This window comes from Sycon ciliatum, chromosome 1 (genome assembly GCF_964019385.1).
Source record: "Sycon ciliatum chromosome 1, ocSycCili1.1, whole genome shotgun sequence".
Lineage (NCBI taxonomy): Eukaryota > Metazoa > Porifera > Calcarea > Leucosolenida > Sycettidae > Sycon > Sycon ciliatum.
In genome coordinates this window covers 2,403,149-2,425,371 of record NC_088643.1, presented here as the reverse complement: position 1 = coordinate 2,425,371, position 22,223 = coordinate 2,403,149, and the positions used below count along the sequence as shown (strand labels likewise).

Sequence of the window (22,223 nt, the reverse complement as noted above, 5' to 3'; positions counted from 1 at the left end):
GGCCAGCAGATGGTTTGTGCTGACACCCTCTCTCGAGCTCCTCTACCTGATCGCACAGCTTCACCTGCAGAGGCACGTTCAATGGCGGAATTCGTTAGTCTCATTCTCGAGGCTTGTCCGGTTCGTTCCAAGGATATTCGCCAGGCCACGGACTCTGATCCGACACTGAGCAGCGTCCGACAAAGAGTGGGCACATCAGTTTGGTCAGGGTGCATCCAAACGGAAGAGCCTTACTTCCTGCTACGCCATCAGCTGACAGTTATTGAAGGGATTGTCATGCTAGACAATCGCTACGTCATTCCAGAAGAGCTCCGCCCAGCGGTGTTGCGACTAGCACATGAAGGTCATCCAGGCATCGATGCATTTCGGGATACCCTTCGCGAACGGGTTTGGTGGCCAGGTCTCATGAAGGATGCCCATCTGTTTGCAGAGAAATGCTCTGAATGCTGGCGTAAACGCTCCAATCCAGCGCAACAGCTCCTCCCTACAGAGATAGAAGGTGTCTGGCAGAAACTGGCCATTGACCTTGTTACCATTGAGGGAGCCACGTTCCTGTCTGCTATTGATTATGGTTCCCGCTGGCCAGAGCTTCTACCACTGTCCAATACTACGACAACGGGTGTGATCGACAAGCTGATGGAGTTGTTCGCAAGGTTTGGTCTGCCTTCAACACTCGTCTCGGATTGGGGCCCACAGTTTGCATCCACTGAGATGTCCAAGTTTCTCGCTCAGTTGGGTGTTGAGCATTGCAAGTCTAGCCCCCGGTTTGCCCGCTCTAACGGTATGGTGGAGCGACTACATCGTCTGGTGAAAGAACGAGTTGCCAGCCTGAGACCTCATCTACCGCTACACCGCCGCGTCACTCAAGTCTTGTTCGACATTTGCAATTCGCGGCACCGGATGCTAGGTACATCGCCGAGCGAAGCGTTGTTCAGCAGAGTCATTCGGACACGGGTTCCAGCATCCATCACCCCACAGATCGTCAACCCATCTGAGCAGATCAAGGCGAAAGCAGCAATGGTTGAAGGTCATGACTCGCGCCGAGGTGTCCGCAAGTTACCCCATTTGCCATCAGGTACGCGGGTAGTGCTCCATGATGGGTACAGCGACCCTCGAAAAGAATGGAAGGTAGTAGAGCAGTATGGTCGTCAGGTTGGGGTCACTGATGGGTCACGCATACTGCTCCGGAATCGTCAGCATGTTACCGAGTTTGTAGCACCAGCAGGAGCAGCGGAGAAAGCACCCATGAGTGAACCTCCGGCACAGTCAGAGAGGGAGCATGTGCCAGAGCCAGTGTGTGCTCCAGCACTGCCAGTGTCCGACCCAACAAGCCTTCCGTCAGCGAGCAGCGCAACATCCAGGCCCGAAGCTCCGGTAACTGCGCTCACATTGCCGTTGTCTCCTGCAGCTTCACCGGAGACGACAGCATCACCTGCAACACCGGCCTGTATGTCACTGTCACCGCCAACATCTCGTCCAAGTGTATTCCGCGAGGGCGTACAGACCAGAGCTGGCCGTCAGATCAAGCTTACAGAGAAAGCACGTGAAGCTGACATCTGAGTCGTCGAGTCATGCATTACCAAATGAGTGGCTTCAATCGCTACCAGATTGGCGTTGTTTAGAATCTTCTAACTACCTTGTGAATATTTAGATTTTTCTTTATTTTTTCCCCTTATTGGTCGAGTTTGCATTGTAACTCAAACTCATGGTGTTTTTGCCTCAAGTTTTGAGTCAGATTATTTCTAATAGTTGCAACACTTCCCGTCTCTCTTTTACTCCAACACATGTACGTACATTCCTCTGCAAGCTGCAGGATACGGATGCAAGTGTTTTTGTTTTGTTTTTGTTTTCCTTTTTCTCTTTCTTCTTTTTTTTCTTTTTGAGGGAAGGGGGGTAATGTAGATATCGTACATGCAGTTGTATGTAGTACTATGTACGCACGTGCAGGCATGCACGTGCTTGTACCGCTTTATGTATAGCACGAGAGAGATGACATGGCGCACTTCTGATAGAGAACTAAACAAGATCTGTTTAGCACAATGGCTGTCTTGTGAGTGACTGAATAGATGTCTACACTATCTACTGCAAGTGCAGGTCTTGAGCACTGGCATCCGTATTTCTCACGCAAGCCCCCACTTTCTGGGTACACGTGCTTGTGTATTTTATCGCCCACCATCGTTGTTCTGTTTTTTTTGTATGCATACTTCCAGAAATAAATGGGACCTTTTGCGAGGAATCTTGTACCATCCTTACAGACCAACAACTTGATTGCCCTGCAGGTTATAAATGCAATGGAACGGTCAGGGATTACACCTGTACTGGTGAGTACAGGTGATGTCATGGTTTCTGGTTTCGTTTGTTACTAAACTGCCACTACAATCTCTTTCCCGTCCAGCCAGCTCTCCAGTACACCAGTGCTCCAATAATAATCAAGAGAGAACAGTAATAGAAAGTTGTAAAAAGATCCTATCCTTTTTTCCTCAAGACCCATATCAATTGGGGACAAAGGCACTAAAAAAGGCAACCATGCCTTTCATTGACATGGAAATATGCAAAAGAAACCATTGCAGTAACTGAAGAAAAAGCGAAGAAGAAACTCGATGGGAGTGGATCGCTGCAATCGCCAAGTGCACTATAGTACCCTTCAACAGTCCAGACCTCGGCTCCAGCTAAGCCACAAGAGGAATTTGTTTGCATGATAACGGGAAACAAGTAAGATTATTGCATTTGTACTTTGTATTTATGGATTCTCCACAGACCTTAGCCTAAATCAAGGGAGTCTCCACCAACAGCTTATGAAGAAGAAGCGTAGGAGAGAAATAAAAATAGGAGATAGAATGATGCGGGGTGGTAGTAATATAACACAGTGCTCTATGACATCGCTACTCTGCGTGGAATGAAACCAGAGGGCTCATAACGGGTGATAGCAAAGTGTATGCCCGTAGAAAAGAGCGGTAACGTTGGACGAACCGGTCTTGCTGAGTTGGGAAGTCCATTGCGGGACAAGGACTGACTTGTATACAGAGCATGCACATTGTAAGGAAGATGAGAAAGACAATACGGAGAGAGACAATACTTCTACAAAAACAATACACTACATCTGCCTACCCAGGGAAGAATGGAGGGGGGGGGAGGGGGACGACAAGAAATACTGGTACATATGGATACAGCCATTACATTTCTGGGAAGAAAAAATAATAAACAGAACAGGACCTGCATGTAGGGCATGCATAGCATTTGCATGGAAGGAGAGAAAAAGGAACAGTTTTGAGGCAGTCTGCAGTCAAGAGAAAGAACAAAGAAATACGCGCATCCACGACCATCATGTATTGCAGATAGCCATTTCGCAAATATGCTCACCACTTATTTATTTATTTATTTATTTATTTATTTATTTATTCAAAATCTCCTGGCCCGTCCGAAGACTGCCAATAAACATGAGAGGTCAGGTGATAGCCAACCACGGCAAGCTAAAAGGGAAAAAAAGAAAGATGCTGTCAGAGAGGGAAAGGAGATAGGGAGAGAAAAAGAAAGGGAGGCACATTAATAATACATGGGATCACTTCGGATGAGACAGTGTGGAAAGCTGGACTGTGAATTTCCTGATATCCTGGCATGTCTTAATGCTAGTAGGCAGGTTAGACCAAAGGGAGTATGCTGAGAAGAAAGGGGATTTCAAAAACAGAGAGGAACTAGCTCGGGGCAGTGATAAGGCATTGCGTGTTGGTCTAGTGGTAACAAACCAGTTATTTCGCCACTTTTCGTTATTTAGGAAGAAATCGCAACTTTCGCAACTTTCTTCATTTTCGCGAACTATTTCGCACCTTTTCTGCAACCTTGGCCCCATGGCATGGGGTCAGAAGGTCAAGTCACCGATTTTTTTCTTTCTTTTTAAAGCTATTTTCATTTTCTTTTGCCCTTTATTTCATTTATTATTATTTTCTTGTCCTTCGCTTTCTTGTTATGGGCCAACCTGCCCGTTAGAATCTACGAAGTAAAATAAACAACAACAACAACATGTCGGAAGAATGCATTCTCGCTCATTTCTCTGGCCTGCCTTCAGACTCATTTCAGAGAAATAGTAGACCAACGGTAGTTACGATAATATGCATTCCCTTTTCCGAGCACTGGAATGATGTAGGCTACATGCAACAGGCTACTGGCATGGTGTAAAGTGGTGGTTCTCAGCAGGAAGGAGTGTACGAGTTTGCTGTCGCTGCACTTCTGCTATTTCTGCTCCTTTTTAGGTGGTTTTGCACAAGAACTCTCCAATTTTAATTTGCGATATTAGCAACTTTTGAGCTTTCCTAAAAAAATAAGGATGCGACTTCAGCAACTAGCACTTTTTTTACTATTGCACACTCACTGCATCATGAACTAAAATGAGGAGGAGAACTCAATACAATGGTACATATCCAGCAGGACGGAGTGGGTGGGACCTGTGACGCTCCGCCGACCAAGCGTCTCGGCATCACAGCTGCACATGTGCACCAAAGGAAACAAAACGGGGAGTGGAAGGGCAGGGAGTAGGAGAGCAAGAAATCTAAGGGTAGGAAAGAGAGGAGGGAGGAGAGGAAACCAGGAAACTTGTTACTAGTAGTTTACGAGTTATTCCAAGATATGAGTGCAAAAAAGCACGCAAACAAGTACAAAGATAGCAGTATCAAGATCATGATGCTGAGGCGAAAGTAGAGGCTGATTGCCGTGCAGTTTTGACGAAAGATTAGAATGAGAATCGAGGAGAGTTAGAGAGAGGTAAGGACATAGTATATTATGGATTGGGAGTTTGATGAGAAGAGAGTGCTCCGAGAACATGAACAGGGTCGCTTGTTCTGGCATGGTTGCGAAAAGTGTAAGTTGCGAAAAATTATGGCATCTTTGGGAAAGGGCTAATGAAAAGGGCATTGTGGAGAGGTACAAGCAACATTTTTGTTCCTTGTTCTGTTCTATTCTTTAGTTATTCTCCTCCTTCGCCATCTCCATTTGTTGCTTTTACTTTGAAGTCGGAAACACCCTCAAGTTGTTTGTATTGTCGAGTGGCGGTTCCAGGTGAAGATGGTAATGTTAGAAACGTTACCGCATTCGGGTTGTAGCATTGTTGTCTGCTCGGAAGCTCAATAATTTTATGACATGTCATTTCTTATGCCACACAGCCAAGGAATCTTTCTCATGCAAAGGCCGCAACATCACACTCAACATAGAGACTGTAAGAGCACACGACGCTCTTTCACGTTGTGGCCCTGGCCAGTCTCTTTTGACATTGGAAGAACTTGAAAGTAATGCTCATTGCTATCGCGTAAGTGTACCTGTATCATTGTATCATGAGTTGTTTTGATTTGTTTGTTTGGCCTGGCTTTCTAACTATTGACAGCATTTTTGTAGGGAAATGTTTTGTAATTTGTGATTAATTTGAAACTCGGATGTTGAGCCATAAATAAATAAATGAATGTCTAGTTATTGCACTTTCTGACTGTATATAGTACCCAGTTACAGTGATGGAGGGTTACTCTTAACTCGTATCCATATGTCCTCTTCCTTTCCGAATTTGTGATTTATTATTTTGTGATTATTTTTGTTGCGCCAAAGAGGGAACAAAGGCAATAAGAACTCCTGTTTCCCTCAATCTTATTGGTCTTTTGATAACGAGCGAGAATACAGCACCAGTAATCGTAAAGGTTGGGATATCCGTTTGGGACATCACATTCTTCATATAATCCAGAATAGCTGGCAATCTTTCTTCTCCCCCTTTCCCCATGGTGCGTGATGTGCGCCTTGATCCTGAGACCGTTGGTCGGGGGAGCGCACTTCACCTCACCGGCACAGCTCAACAGCACCTACACACCCTTTGTAGTCCCCTATGTTCTCTTGATGTTGATGTTGTTGTTGTTGTTGTTGTTGTTGTTGTTGTTGTTGTTGTTGTTGTTGTTGTTGTTGTTGTTGTTGTTGTTGTTGTTGTTGTTGTTGTTGTTGTTGTTGTTGTTGTTGTTGTTGTTGTTGTTGTTGTTGTTGTTGTTGTTGTTGTTGTTGTTGTTGTTGTTGTTGTTCTCTTCCATTCTATGTAGGCATGTGCACTTTCATAAAAAAAATTAAAAAAACCACGGCAACTTTCAAAAATATCATCGGTGTTTTTTTTAGTTGTTTAGTTTTTTTTTACTGAAAGCCGTGTGGTGCACGCAATGGGAACATGCAGCAGCCACGGTGGTGGGGGCCAGGCGCTCCGTCGACCAGCTGGTCTCGACATCGTCACACTCTGGACGCACGAGATAAAACTTAATGGAAGTATGAGGGAAAGAGACAGAACAGGGGGAGCGGGAGGGGAGGGAGGAGGGGGGGGGGGGTAGATTGAGAAAGAGAGAGGACATGAGAGCATGTAGTTCAGAAAGTTAATGTAGCAGTTTACAAGGCGTCGGTTGCTTGCATCCAGTTGCTGGTCAACAGGTGATGATGGACCATCTTCTTGAACTGCAGCATCCCTTCCTTGCACGGCTGCTGTGCGAGGATTCTCCAAGGCAGGGAGTTCCATGCGCTCAGTACGCGAGCAGGGAAAGCTTTGGCCATGGTTGAGCGGGAACAGCAAGGCAGGCTAAACGCCAAGGGAAAGTGGTATGACTGGCGTCGCTGGGCGGAGAGACGGGTGTTGGGGGTTTCATCTGCCAGCTGGAGTGGTTTGGGCATAATTGCTTTCAAGGGGCTTGCATGCGACTAAAGCCATGCATTGCCTTTTGCGACAATAAGTCTTTAGCACCTATTCTTCCATTGACCGGCTTCATCACCCATATTCCCGCTCTTCTTACCCGCCTTTTCGCCTTTTTCTCTGGAATTCGCTTCTCCTTTCTTCGAATAGATTTGAGTTCGTTTGAGAACATCTCAAGAGTTTTGAGTTTGTGTTCTGCATTCTATTGGTTGTATTTCTCCGTTGCTGTTTTCATGATGATGTTATGAAATTAGTTAGGCTTTCGAACCACTTGTGTCAGCAGAAAGTAAAAAGTTGGCACCAGAAAATGGAATGGGGAAGTAGGAATACTGGCAATGTGTTCACACTGTAAAGGCAGCTACGGCACATGCGGAAGTGACAAGAACACTTCCAAGCAGTAGCAGAACGGTTGTGCGCCTCTTCAGAGTTAACAAGCAATTTGTTCTGCACTATGCCACACACAGCAAGCGCACAATGTCATGATAACTCTGAAATACCCAACCATTCGCACCACCACAGGCACCAGGATCGCGGAGATAAACTGTTGCCGAGCTGGATTGTGTAGCTCAGCAACTGGCAACATGCATATGAATGAGTCAGAGAAACTCACCTCGGTTCCAGAGTGATGGATTGGGATGATTTGTCGCCGTTCGCCGCCATGTTGCGCGCTGACCTCCGCTGAGATGTTGAAGAGATAGTTTTCTCGTCGCACTTGCACTGCAAACTGCCCCCCACCCGCTTTCACTGTTGCTGTGACACCTTTGTCGTCCGTAAGACGATCATTACTCCACACTGCAGTGCGCTGGTGTCATCTTGTTCAAACCCAATAATTACTCGACTCACTTCTAGCCCGACAGTGCGACAAGCGCCAGCGACTGCGAGTTACCTCCTCCCTACAACAAGAAAAGACTTTTTCTTCTTTTCTTATCTTGATTTTCTCGCAAAACGCGTGAATCCCCGAAGGTCTATTTTCCCAGACAACTGGTCGACTGGCAATCAGCTCTTGGATGCGCACTCCAACAGCCTTTCAGCTGGTATGCTGCTATACGTCCTTGAATTGTGGTTTGACCGTTTTGTCTGATGGTCTTGCCAGTATTGTCTTCGACTTACATGTACTATGTACATCCGCCAACGTCCTTCACAGCTGAGACTTTCAGCTCGTGATTGTCTTGGTTGCGCGTTATTAGTGGATATTATAGCGTCACTTGTAGTTCCTTGGTCTTCATGTCTTCTTGTAATAATATTCCTACTGTAATATTTATACTCATAAAAAGGACACACTTCAGGCTCATTACAAACATCTTGAAACATCTTGCCTGTATTTCACCTGATGAGAAGGTTTGAAAGTATACTTGTGAAGACAAAAACTTTCAAGATGTTTGTAATGAGCCTGAAGTGTGTCCTTTTTATGAGTATTATCGCATTTTTGTCTCAGAGGAAACTGTTTACTGTAATATTTTTTTTCATTTTACTGATCAGTAACGTTATTCCACTGAAGAAGGTCACAAGAATGGACAGGCGACTGCACTCTTGAACATTATCCTTTCGAATTGTCACATGTTGCACGTTGATGCTATTAGTGTATTGTAGTTACGAATTGTGTACAGAACTGTCACATGCTGCAAGGGCAGTATTGTCAAGACCTGCTAGGTCGCTTGCAATATTGGTGCGGTGCGTATTACTGCTATGCATTTCGCGAGTGTAATATTTATTTGTTAGTCTGTTAGAATTCAATCACGAGTGCATATCTGTTATGTCTACATCGAGACACATTTTATGACACAGTAATTGCTATGCGTGTTCGTACCACGACATGTTCACGAGCGGAATATCTTGTGAATTGTTCTAATGTATTATATTATATGTAGAATTGTTGACACACTAATTGGTTGCAATATGTACATGTACTTACTAGTACTTGATCCATTGCATTATCGCCATCCGCGGCAACTCCACTACGATCTACTTGGCGAAATTACTCTCGCTGACAGGGTGTGCTGTCACCCTGTCGCTGGGTGCAAGCACCCCTTGACAGACACTGTTTTCACCTCTGTAATCAATTCTTTATTCTTTCATTTCAGCACATAGCAAGTAACTAGTTTCTACTTGTTCTGCATTCAAATTATTGCTTTTCTTTTCGTTGCATGAACCTGCACTCCGCGCTGCATGCGGACTTTGGCAGTCGCCATATTTAGTATCTCTATGGCTACGATGATTCATGCATTTTCTGTACGCTGCATTTTCTCTCTATGCCACGTCGTTGTGTGCATGCATGCAGCGCAAGCCAAATGCACGCACGCTGCACGTTTTGCTCAGGTCAGCGATTTGGCGATCGTTGTTCGGTGTGTTCTTTGGTGTTCTTGTTGAAACGAGTGGTAATGTCGATTAAAGGAGTTTCTGGTTTTTTTGTGGTCTTCCTGACGATGGTTAGTTGCGGGACCAAGTCGCACCGCAACAAGAAAACATTCTGGAGTCTTACATACTGCGTTGCGCGTTTCTTTGTGTTGTGTGGACATGACAGCATGACAGCATGACAGCATGACAGCATGACAGCATGACAGCATACTACTACTTAGTTAATCTTTTCAGAGCTTTTCATGAATGCAGAATAAAGAGAGAAAGTTCAGCATCCCACCGAGGTATATACCAGGTTCAAAACTACACATTACCTCCCACGCCCACGCAACCTGATAAATGTTCGGTTAACGTAGGATGTTTGTAATGAGCCTGAAGTGTGTCCTTTTTATGAGTATTATCGCATTTTTGTCTCAGAGGAAACTGTTAACGTAGGAGTTAACTGTTGTTAACAGTCACGTACCATTGCTTTGCCGTTGGCCTTTATAACGGGTTGCATAACCCTCCTTACGTGTGTGCACAATCTTGCTCTCTCTACACACTGCTGTGTATCATAGACCACATGCCCACGTGCGCATGCGCAGATTTCCTGTGCGCACAACAGAGCCTGCTGTCTTTCCAGTTTCCTTGCCTGCAGTCAGCTTTCAAATTCTGACCCAGCCTCCTCATCCCATTTCTTTACTCTTACACTCCACTCCACATATTTTGAAACACACGGATGCGGGCACTCCTCCGTAACTGGCCTCTCACGCACTACTATTAAACTCGCGTGGGTCATAAACCGCTCCTGCTCAACGCAGGCCGACCCACCAACTCGCATGGGTCACAAACCGCTCCTGCTCAGCGCAGGCTGATCATCTTGGTCATATACAGCTCCTGCCCTCGGTAGGCGGACCACACGATTCGTTAACGCGCACTCAATTGAGGCCAGCTACTCTGCCCGACACCCGACATTCCCATTCTTCCAAACTCACTCTCGTGTCTTTTGGTGTGTTGCGTCCTGCGCGCGTGTGTGTCTTCTCTATACTCTAGCATGGGGAGTAGAATGTTAATCTAATTATAACGCCAATCTGAGTTACATTGTGCTTTCCACTAGATCATAGCACTGACCTTTTAGTGTCTTGTATAAAAGCCTGTCTTGTATAGAAGCCTGTTTAGATTACAAACCTGATTTTCATTATACACTGTCAGCACATAAGCCTGGTTTTAGTATTGACATACATAGAGATACGTGCTTTGAATAGAAGCCTGTACACCTCAGAGCAGCAGCCTACAGAAACAAAAGCAAAAGGTGCAACCTGTGCTTGGCGGAAAAATTGGCAATCGCGCAAGCACAAGCACCTCTCTCTGAACAAGAGGAGTGAGCTTGTGTCAAAGTGTCGCCACGAGAATAGGTACTACCTTCGGAACTTCAAACCATCCACAGCCATCACCTAATTAAGTAAGAAATAACCGGCTCCAGTGGTTGTCACCTTTCACCACTGCTGTCATTCACACTTTTACTTTTGGATTTGCCTCATGATGCAGTCATTCACGCTTTGCACTGCCGCCATTCGCAACTTTTAAATTTGCGCCATGCTGCAGCTATTTACACTTTGATTTGTGAGAATATAAACCGATACTGATCCAGATTTCTCATTACTGTTTTCTGATGATCGCTTAGTGCGTGAAACTCTGTCCTCCTATTGTTTCCACCAGCTCTACCACTCGGTATTGAGCACTCTCTTGGACAGCCTGGAACCTCTCTGTTTTAGAAGCCTGACTTGAATATAAGCCTAGCACTGACATCGGCTTCTACGGCCGTAAGCACCTGCTTTTATACGCGACATTACGGTACCCACTAAAGTGGCAAGTGATACTACAAGTCTTTGCCCTCCCCACCACCCACTCCACCCGCCTTCAACGTTCACCCTTGTACCCCGCATGCACTCAGTACAACCACCTGCCACCACACTGTTACTCCCTCCGAGAAATAAAATGCATTCAAAAGAGAAGTTACCCCGATCATAGTATCATCAATTTGCACATGCTCCAACCCCCGCTGTAGCCCAGCCTAGGTATAGTATTTTAATCAAGGTCTATCGCCTACCTGCTTTCGCAATGGATATACTTCCTTCCTCGCCTTTACTTAAATGAAGCACCCAAACCACGGCTGCCACTAGCCACTGTTTCTCCCGGTTTATTGCACCCACTCTGATTGATAACACATAATACTGTCTCTCTCTTATTGGCTACGGCCACCATGAGAATAAAGATAATAATATAAAAAACATAAAGAACTCTTCCTCTCCTCTCCTCCATGCGCTCTCACAGCCGACTCACTGCTACCCTCAGTAGCCATTACCCACATAAACCAAGGAAGGGTTGCAGGTAGACACTGAAATTCCTCCTGACAGCTGTTTCGCCTTCATAAGGCTCATCAGAGAAGGTGATATTGAATAGGATGATATTAGGTGGAGATGGTAAGATTTATACTACAAAACATGGGCGCAAGATTACGGGCAAAGTGTGAGAAGTTACAATTCTCCAGCAACACAGTGCCAGGGGTTCCAAGAAAATGGCAGGTGAGAAATCCAATCACAAGCTGCTCACATTGATTTTCTAACGGCTAGGTGATAGTTTAAGAATTTTGGCGAGCCACCAAACAAAGACGAGTGAAAGAAAGCAGAATACTAATAAGCGTGCACCTGCCATTTTCTTGGAACCCCTGGCACTGTGTTGCTGGAGAGGTTAGCAGCTTGTGATTGGATTACTCACCTGCCATTTTCTTGGAACCCCTGGCACTGTGTTGCTGGAGAATTGTAACTTCTCATTCTCACACTTTGCCCGTAATCTTGCGCCCATGTTTTGTAGTATAAATCTGACCATCTCCACCTAATAATAATCATCCTATTCAATATCACCTTCTCTTATGAGCCTTATGAAGGCGAAACAGCTGTCAGGAGGAATTTCAGTATCTACCTGCAACCCTTCCTTGGTTGGTGTGTGTAATGGCTACTGAGGGTAGCAGTGAGTCGGCTGTGAGAGCGCATGGAGGAGAGGAGAGGAAGAGTTCTTTACATTTTATTGGCCGAATAGTACCGTTCACCATTTGAAATAGTATAAAAAACAATTCAATCTAGGAATTTAGTTCATTCTGCACTCTGTCGAGCATAGTCTCCTGGTGATTGTGTAGCGTAGAATTTAAATTCTAATTCTACTATTGTGTGTCCAGAATGCTATTGAGAATGTGATTGGGAAGCGACATGAGGAGGTCTGGTTAATGGGAAATGGTTCGTTCTTACGGTACAATCTCTTCACGAGGAAAGTTGTCAGGAGTTATGCGATCAATTCCAAACCAGGCCCTTCAAGAATTCTTTATAAGGGCGGAAATCCATCCTCGTCTACACCCTATGCTGGCCCACAGGAGTCCAAACCAGGCCCTTCAAGACCCGGCTTTATACGATTCCCGTATACACCCACGGCTACCCCACGGGCGGATGGTTACATCTGTATGGGGAGAGAAGGTGAGAATCTTTGAAAGAATTTGAAGAACTTGAGTATAGAGATTGGAAGTCCCACATCATTGCAACACTGCATGAAACCCTGAGTGTGGAGGTTTTTGAATTTTTCTGTGTGGGTGTCTGCAAAGGCAACATTCTAGAGTTAATCATGGTGAGCTGATCTACTCACCTCCCACAGCTTTAGGAGCTGCATCTGTGCCTTGATCCTTGAAGGGTGATAGCGTTCCTACGGATGCGGAAAACTCGGCCTCTATATAGAGAAAACAAGTCTCACGCGAACCGTGAATTTTTTGTGTGCAGATATCTGGGCGTACCTTGAGCGGTGGTATTAAGCATGGGTATGTGTTGTGCGGTGTAGTGGTATTTTATGGAGTGTGCAAGATGGGTGAGCTTTAAGCCTAGTTCAAATTCGACGGGCGCGATAGGACACGACGTAAGGATCGATGGGAAGTATTGGAACGGTCTGACGGCGTCCAATGCACGGGAATGCAACCGTGCTACCGTATGGATCGGGAAGCGATGGGAAGAGTTGGATCAGCTCAACTTTTCATATCGTACACGCGTAGATGATGAAAATGGAGCTAGCATTTGGCCTTGGTCGCAAAAAGCAGGTGATAGAGTGCATGATCTGTGAAGGCTAGCTGCCACACGTTCACATCAATGGTGTCCAATCTCTTCTTGCTGGTTTGCTAACCAGCATCTGTAACTGGCAATCATACAAGCTCCTAGTTAAAATCTTGCAGTCAGCAGTCAAAAGAGGAGCTCATATACCATCAATTGAGCATTGAGATGTAGGACCATCGCAGTGCTGACATATACATTTATGTCCATGGTTCAAGCCTCAAGTCATGCAGGTTACTATGTCGCTTATTTTGCGACAGGCATGATTTTTATCACAGAATGTATGATATGCAACTGTCAAGTGTCTCCAGTATTTCTGCGCTCGGCCCTGGCTGGCTGATGGCATTCCTCACTGTCGATCATGCTCCTGCCATGCTCCTGGGTAAAGCTAAAGCAGACCGTTAGCAGTCAGAACTAAGACAGGTTTCACTGTGTGTGATCCATGGCTGGAGCAAAGTACATAGCGGCGGCGGCCTAGATCAATGCACTCAAGATGAAGACAAGCTAAACATCTGATGATCACAGCGAACTAAGAATGTTAGCTACGTTAAGTTAAGAGGATGACGAAAGATGATTGAACCCCCGCACAGGATGGATTTGATCTTCACAATTCATCCTTGCAAGGATGTTCAAGGATCAAATTAGAACACTGAAGTCATCCGGCTATACGACAGCATAAAGATTGGTGTGGAAAAATCTGAACAAACTGTGTTAACATCCACCGCCAAACAAAAGACATGATAGTGCTTACTGGTAAATACTGGGGTTATTTTCCATCCGTTTCATATAGCTTGTATAATAGTAATAGGAAATCTTAGAATGTTGGAGACACGTCGGCTGCATGTGCCCATCGCATGCACCAAGAACCAAAGCCACATTCCCCCGCCCCCCCCCCCCCCCCACGTCGCGTCGCATCATTCCTGCCTTGTATTTGAGTGTGGTCCTAACTGGAAGAGGTTTATACTTCTAGTAGGCTCAGCCATTAGTGAATGGTTTTTGAATACATGTACATGTGTCTTCAGGTACACCCAGCGATGCACATACAACGCGTCTGATGAGATTCCAAACGCAAACATTGGAAACTGGAGCGACTCAAGAACCCATGCCAACAACAACTGCTATGCCAAAGGAAGAGTCCCCCGAGAATCCGCTCCCAAGCGGCACTGGTGCAGCTATGATGGCATCGCAGGGCGCAGTGGGAAAGTCACCTGCTTCCCCCATTAGCCTGCGCACTGTGCAGCCAGTTGCAGGTCCAGCGGACAGTGTTCAGGTGCCAGCCACTAAGAAGACAAGTCAGTCTGCTGCACAGACCGGTAAGACTATGCTGCATAGTTCAACCTTCCTTTACAACTACAGTAAAACCTGTGACTGACGACCTCCCCTTGGGGCCAGAGAAAGCGGTCTTTAGTGACAGGTGGTCCTTAGTTAGAGGTTTGCAGATTGTGTGCAGATTGTAACGTTTCGTTTTCTTTTTCTTTGAAAAATGTAATTTCGTTTTGCTTTTGCTTTAGTTGTTGTGTGAGGCCAGTCACATCATGTTCTGTGATTGCCCGTATAAGAGGATTATTCAATTTAGAAGGTTAGAGGTTTGCAGCGCACAACCGTATAGGAGTTTGAGACCGTCCGTGCCTGGCGAAGTGGTCTGTAGTACAAGGCTGGTCGTTAGTCACGGTGCTCTTTAGTTACAGGTTTTACTGTAGTACCAGGCTGGTCGCTAGTCACGGTGGACTTTAGTTACAGGTTTTACTGTAGTACCAGGCTGGTCGCTAGTCACGGTGGTCTTTAGTTACAGGTTTTACTGTAGTACCAGGCTGGTCGTTAGTCACGGTGGTCTTTAGTTACAGGTTTTACTGTAGTACCAGGCTGGTCGCTAGTCACGGTGGTCTTTAGTTACAGGTTTTACTGAACAGTAACCCATGTAGGATAGCTACAGGATGATTTAGTACTTGTTCTATAGTTACCTGAGCTAACATTCTGGAACCGTGGCCTTTTGTCTTCTCCTTGTTTTTAGTGGACACGCCACAAACGCCAGATGTCTGTTCATCAAATCCATGTCTACACGGCGGAAGTTGCATTCCAGCCATCATTCAAACCAACGCAGGGTATTTATGCTTGTGCGAAGAAAACTACACAGGATATAACTGCCAACTGAGTTCAAATGTTGATACTAGTAAGTACACGTCACCAAGTAGCGAGTTCCACTGTCCTAAGACTGCTCAATAGCCATATAGGCAATGTCCCCAAGGGTAGCCACCTACCTTGACATTTGCAGTTGTAAATACCCAAATAATCTCTAAGTTCACTAGTGTGTGTGTGTGTGTGTGTGTGTGTGTGTGTGTGTGTGTGCTTGAGTAACACCTGACGCTGACGGTGTTGATCACTCTTTGATCAGTGACTCTGCTTGCGTACTAGTAGGTGGCTAACCATGAATCACGCTTTGTACGTGCGTTCCGCTGAGCTCGTTCCCGTTGCCCTTTCACGGCTTGCTAGTTTAACCCCGCCAATGTTTCAGATTCTAATGAAATAAAAGTCAGTATATTCGGACCTTGTGTGCCTGTGCCGAAAGGATGGTGCCATTTTATCAAGTAATGTGCAGTTTCGTTCCATTTTGTGTTGCCTGATATAGGTCCACCTCACTTGTTTTTCTTCTCCATCCTCATGATGGCCACTGGCCTAAAATTTGATTGAGGTATTGTAGCTTACAGCGAAGAGACCACTTGATTTGAAGATGGGATGCCTAAGGGTATTCATAGAATATTCGGAGATCAAAGAAATCATTCGAGAGAGTATCATGCGAATCAATATGTTCCAAGAAAAGAATGTAAGAAGTACATGAACCCGTCGAATTTGTTTAACACAGGGGAAAGAGTGGAAGCTGTGCAACTCCAAGTTTCACGTCTTGGAGCCATCAGTTACCTGACGTGAAACTCAGAGTTGCCACACAGCTTCCTCTCTTTTTCTCTCTGAAAATGGGCCATGCCCGAAAATTTGGTGCATTCCATTTATATCTAATATTATTTATTTTTTTGGAAGTGAAGTGAACTTATGCAGCGAAGAGACCATAGTTGGAGAGTTTGAAGTGAGGTACCCTGTAATGTGTGAGTGGCTGCAATGGAGTCTGCGAGTGCTTAGAAAAGTAGTAGTAGTAGTGGTAGTAGTAGTATTTAATATTTGACTAGGGGAGTCTCAACAGGCATGGCCTTGTTACAGGGAACCGTAGGTGAATCTTTGTGAGGTGAGCAAAAGTACCAGCAGATTGTGCTGACGACAGTTTGGAGGAAGTGTGTTCCACCGACCTGCCGCCCGAAAACAAACTGAGTGCAGTCCATACCCAATATGTACAGTAGGTAATACTATTAAGGTAGCTGTATCCTGGCCACGAGTACGAGCATTTGTGTGCGGGCCAACTGAACGCAGGAGAAACAGTGACTGAAGGAGGGGGCTAGCAATTGATGACAAGCAGCGATAGACCAAAACGTATAGTTTCAAATTAACTCTTTGCTCAAACGAATACAGATGACCGTTACAAACCTGTTATATAGGGTAGTTTTCAAACAGTGCACATACGCATTACTTGCATATTCTAGAGTAGACTGTATAATTGACAAGTAGAAAGTTCTCCGAGCTGTAGCTGATAAATTGCGTCGGCCATGAGCAAAACAGGCTAGTTTAGCGAAGACTGCTGAACACACCTTTTCCACTTGTGGGCGGAACGTTAGATGCTCATCGATTAGTATTCCGAGGTATTTCACAGTAGAGACAGGGGAAATGACAATACCTTTACAGGTCAGGTACAGGGCTGGGCTCAGTATCAACATGAACTGTGTCTTAGTGGGGTTGAGCAGAAGGCCTTTCTCATCGAGGTATTGCTCTAGCAGCCGCATACTATCCTGCAAGTGTAGCATAATTGTAGCCACATCAGAGCCGAATACGTATAACGTAATATCATCAGCTAACAGCTGCACGACACTGTAGTGAAATATATCGGGTACCCAGCGAATGTAGATACAGAAAAGCAAAGGCCCAAGAACAGACCCCTGGGGGACCCCTCTTGTACAGGGTTTGATGTCCGACTCTTCTCACCATTGACAGTAACCTGCTGGCTGCGGTGTGTGAGATAGTCTGAGAACCACTTGAGGACAGTGCCGCCTAAGCCAGTGGTGGCTAGCTCATCCAGCAGACCTGCGTGCTGCACACAGTCAAACGCCTTGCTCATATCCGCAAAGACTACTCCGCATTGGTCACCGTTGTCAAGTGCTCTGTTCCACCTGTCTATGCAAAGTGTCAGGGCATCCTCACAGCTATGGTATGAGCGGTACGCAAATTGTTCAGCTGGTATGGCTGACAGGTCCGGATTCTGGGTGAAATACGAAGTGACTTGCTTGTGGACAACCTTCTCTAGGATCTTGGCAGCGATAGGCAACAGTGAGATTGGCCTGTGGCTGGTGGCTGAGGTCTTATCACCAGATTCGTAAACAGGGCAGACATGGGCATGTTTGGGCGCGAATGTGCACGACTGGAATAGAGATGTGTATGGAGATGGATGTATGTAAGTACGGGCATGAATGTGCTAGTGTGCGTGCGCATGTGGGAAACGGAAAAAGCCAACAGAAACAGAACAGAAAAAGTCAAGTTGATCCTGTGATAGTGTAGCGCAAGCTGCAGATGTTAAATCATGCAGTAAGAAGTACCTTGACTCTCTCAAGGAAACTAGAGTCGGGTGAAAGAGAAGCGAGCCGCCGTTCCACTACCTCATCATGGAATTGTTCTGTCAAGTTATTCCTAGTTGATTCTGGTGCGTTTGTTTGGCGAGGTGATTCTTACCCATTCCCATTCCAGAATGGTTGTCATTTACATTCTGAAAATGCCCAACCAAACGCAACCTTAGGTACACCTGAAATCCAACAGAGACCTGACACAGACATTGTAGTACACCTAAAAATGGAAGTTTCCGGAGGAGGAAGGAGGAAACTGTAGTTATCACCAACCCTCACCGCACCCAGCTCACGCCGCTACGGCGTGCGACCTGAGCTGGGCGCCCTGCCCAGTATGGAACTGTCCTCAAGCCAGTCACGTATTTGGCAGCCCAGTGAGCTGTCTACCGGATCGCAGCGTTTAGAAGCGCCAAATGCGGCAGGGCCAGTCTCAGGCTGGTCGCGTAGGCGGCAGGCCGGCGGGCGACCGGCAAGGCTGCATTCGCATTTGGATCACCGAAGTGATACAGGTGCTTCGACGGCACTCCGTGGCACATCAAGGAGGCATCTGGGGCCCAGGCAGCCCGCCCGTAAGCGCACCACCGTATCAGGTATGCGCAGGTGGAGCAGCAGAGCAAGATGTGTGCCGGACACTCACCATCATCCGGTCGACTGCATGGTTGTGCGACTTTACACAGCCGTCACTCATTACTTGCTATTGCTTGCAGAAGGCCAGAATTTTTTTCTTTCTTTTTTCGCTCTTTCCCTTCTTCCAGGCACGGCTTCATGTTAGAGCAGTAAATTGCATTTAGGGACTCAGCTGAGTCAAGCTGGACTCAGCGTGTCAAGTTTGGCATAATACAATAAGCGCGCTATCCCCAAACAGTTGTGTGGTTATTGTGTGAGTGTATATGCAGGAGTCCGCGGTCACGTGAGGGGGGAGTGATAATTACTTGTTTTATACTGCTCACCCTGCCAGCCAGGCTTGTAGCTGAAGACGTGGGTGTTCAAATGGGTTGGTTGCTGTTTCCTGGGACGCTAATTTCATGGTGTTGCTATTTGATTGTGTGCCTGCAGCCAATTGACACTTTACAAGTTTGCGTGTCCCCACACTACAACTGCACCTTTTTACAAGTCGGATGGGATGACCATTCGCCTTATCGTAAATTTAGTGGAATTTGAATTTGGCAGGTGTGCAAGTGGTTATGATGGCATTTTTGCACTGTGTGGGGCACGTATTGGAATTCCCTGATCGTTTCGTGCATAGATTTGTTCATTTGTTTTCTTGAGCAAGAGCGTGGAGGCTTCCTCAAGCGACTACTCTTTCTCTTTTGTTTTGCATTTTCTTCGTTTTGTTGTTGTTGTGAACTTGATATGGATTGTAGTGCAAGTTGGAAATTATAATTACTACGTTTGTGTAATTCATTTATCCTAATCGCCGTTTTTCCTCATTGAGGTTACACTTGGTTTGAATATTCAAACTACAATTTCAGCTTAACTCCGTCAGCTACATTTCTGGTGATTGTCTGGGATATGCTAGTGTGAGCATTAGGAAGTCTGGTAGCGTCACATTGTGAAAAAAGTGCGGACAGAGGCGCTGGGCAGGCAGTGGGCGGCCGATGGGTGGAGGTGTTTTTAAAAGAGAATTAATAAACAAAAACACACGCACACCATTTGACTGTACAAAGCAGCAAGGCAGCGATGAGACATATGGAATTGCAGGAGTGGGGGAGAGGCAGGGGCAGCTTGACCGACCAAAGGGTCTCGGTTTAATTGCGACCGAACCGCTCCACAGAAACAAAATATCACAGGAAATACGCAGGGGAGAGGGGGAGGGGCGGGGGGGGGAGCCAACTGGGATTAGGGGGACACGTATGCACAATATCAGAGAGTCAAACACGTGAATTGAGGATGGAACAGAGTTTGAGCTGTTTTCGTCTTTTTCTTCAGTTCATGGCCTGTCCGTTGCCCACTTCCAGCGGGTAAGGATGGTAGGCAACAGATTGGTGAGAAGGTTATGCGGTCTTTGAGTGGGTGGATATGAGCAGAAGATTATGATAGTGAGATGCTCAGGCAAAGTGCAGTACATTACTCGACCAGTTCGTTTACAAGTGCGAGTCGTATGGTATGCGCTAAACGAAAGTAAATGTGATCTCTGGGAGATGAGTTCCAGAGTCCCTTTCTATCGCAGTGTGGTGTCTGTCTGACACAGAGCTGTCTCCAATCATTGAGAAAATGAAACGATACCCAGGCGATAACCTGCGTGAGCAAAGTGTTGTTGTTGATTTTTATTTTACTTCGCAAGGCCAAACGGGCAATGGTACCCAATTCTATGGAAGCGAATTTCAAAAGGGAGAGATCTACGGGGGGGGGGGGGGAGAGAGAGAGAGAGAGAGAGAGAGAGGGAGGGAGGGAGGGAGATGATAAGCAATTTTGCAGCGTCAACAGAGCGATTTTGCAGTGTCAATAGAGCGATTTTGCAGTGTCAATAGAGCGATTTTGAAGCGTCAACAGAGGGAACACAAAGAGTTCATAGGCGCACAAGCTGCCCCAAATCCTGTTTGGTGGTACCCCTGTACCAGAGGAAACCAGCATATCACTGCTTGGTGTTCGATTTGACTCAAAATTGTCCTTCGCTAGTCACCTCAGGACCGTGACCATCCGCGCCCAGCAGCGCCTCGGCTTTCTCCGACGAGCGGCCCACATTCTAACGCCAGCTGGCCGAACGACTGTCTACAAGGCATTCGTGAGGCCCCTGATGGAGTATGCCCCGCTTGTGTGGATGGGCGCGCCAGCCAGCCACATCCAACGTCTGGATAATGTTCAACACCGCGCACTGCGCATCATTAGCCCTGGTGCAATCCTCCCCAGTCTGGCTGTCCGCCGGACTGTTGCTGCTCTCTCGTGCCTGTACAAATTGCATTTCATTACTGGTCCTCCTCAGCTACTTGCTGTATTGCCACCGCATCGCGTTTCTCCAGCCAACCCCAGAACCAGGAACCAACACAATAATGCCACTAGCCACGCCTATCAACTGTCAGACACGCTCCCTGTCTCAGCTCCATCCGTCGTGAAGCGGTCGTTCCCGTACTGCTGTATTGGCGCATGGAACTCCCTTCCTGACAGGCTGCTGTCGCAGCGCCCACACAAAACACGTTTTCAGTCATTCAAGACAAAGGTCTAGCGACACCTGAGAGACAGCAACTGGTACTGGGCAACAGATTCCTTGTAATATTTCGAGCTCGTCGCTTGCTGGACCCGCTAATCCGCGTACCTGGCCTTGCTCAGAGTGCTCAGCTGTGTTTTGCATACATGGAAAAAAACTTGTTATGATTCTTTTCTTTTCTCTGTTTATTCTTTTACCAGGCGTGGGCCATCCCCTGGATTATCAAAATGGGTGCCCTATTATTTTTCTGTTTTTTAGCTTGTTTTTTTCTATACACTTCTTTGTGCGAGTTTCGTATCAGATCTATTGAAAAAGTTCATAAGTTTTGGTTGATGAAGTTGACATGTACATTGTACATCAGTCCAAACACTGATAATTTACAATATCTTTTCATCTTGTTTTTATTTTTCTAAACACCTACCGGTACTTTTACCCATTCTACTTCCCCATAGCTAGATTTGGCTTTGCTTTACATTTCTGTTTCTTTTTCCTGGTGCGTGCTTGTGGCATTGAAGCCGAGACCTTTGGTCGGTGGAGCCCCTGGTACCTCACCATCACTGCTGCCCAGTGCAGCCCCCGCTCAGTAGCTGTTGTTTTTGTCCACATAATTATTTATTTTACGAGTTGGGCTTGTGAATAATAATTATTATTATATGCATTTCCGCGGCAATGTCAGCCGCACAATGGCAACCCACATATTCGCATATGCCGGAAATAGAATACTCTGCCAAAAAAAAAAAAATTTCACGGTTCGCGTGAGACTCGGCCAAAGGCCCAGTTTTCCGCATCCGCAGGAACGCCACCACCCTCTTGGATCAAGGCGCAGATGCAGCTCCTAAGCGGTGGGAGGTGAGTAGATCAGACCCACCACAAAGTGGTCAAAGACCGAAATCCCATTCACTGCATCCATGTTTCCCTCGTGCCAGGCCACGAGTTCCCAATTAACTGTGGGTCGCAGCACGGCTGGAAAAAATCCTTCCGCTTCCAAGCAGGACTTGAACCTGGTACCCTCTGTTTCTCAATCATGGTCTTAGACCATCCCACTATGCCTGCCTGCATAGTGGGACTCTGCCAAAAACATAAATCAAATGACATCATATATATCCGTTCTGTGTAATCCAGTCAAGAGGAACATACGACGGCACAGAGGCCTCTCCACCCTGCACGGTCCCTTGCCAGGATCCGTAGGC

At 46.2% G+C, this 22,223-nt stretch overlaps 1 protein-coding gene and 1 long non-coding RNA gene across 3 annotated transcripts in view; one reads left to right on the top strand and one right to left on the bottom strand.

Annotated features, from left to right (window-relative positions):
- Positions 1–19,365, top strand: part of LOC135809906 (uncharacterized) — a 205,808-nt gene extending 186,443 nt beyond the window's left edge. For both annotated transcript variants that reach the window (XM_065323364.1, XM_065323355.1), the window contains 6 exons: positions 2,211–2,321; positions 5,154–5,296; positions 12,264–12,555; positions 14,196–14,486; positions 15,185–15,343; positions 18,945–19,365. In XM_065323364.1, the coding sequence (XP_065179436.1) occupies positions 2,211–2,321; positions 5,154–5,296; positions 12,264–12,555; positions 14,196–14,486; positions 15,185–15,343; positions 18,945–18,952 (1,004 nt within the window). In that variant the 3' untranslated portion in view covers positions 18,953–19,365. The remainder of the gene's footprint in view (positions 1–2,210; positions 2,322–5,153; positions 5,297–12,263; positions 12,556–14,195; positions 14,487–15,184; positions 15,344–18,944) is intronic.
- The window catches only part of LOC135809921 (uncharacterized), a 120,518-nt gene that overhangs the window by 71,358 nt on the left and 26,937 nt on the right, over positions 1–22,223 (bottom strand). The window lies entirely within an intron of this gene.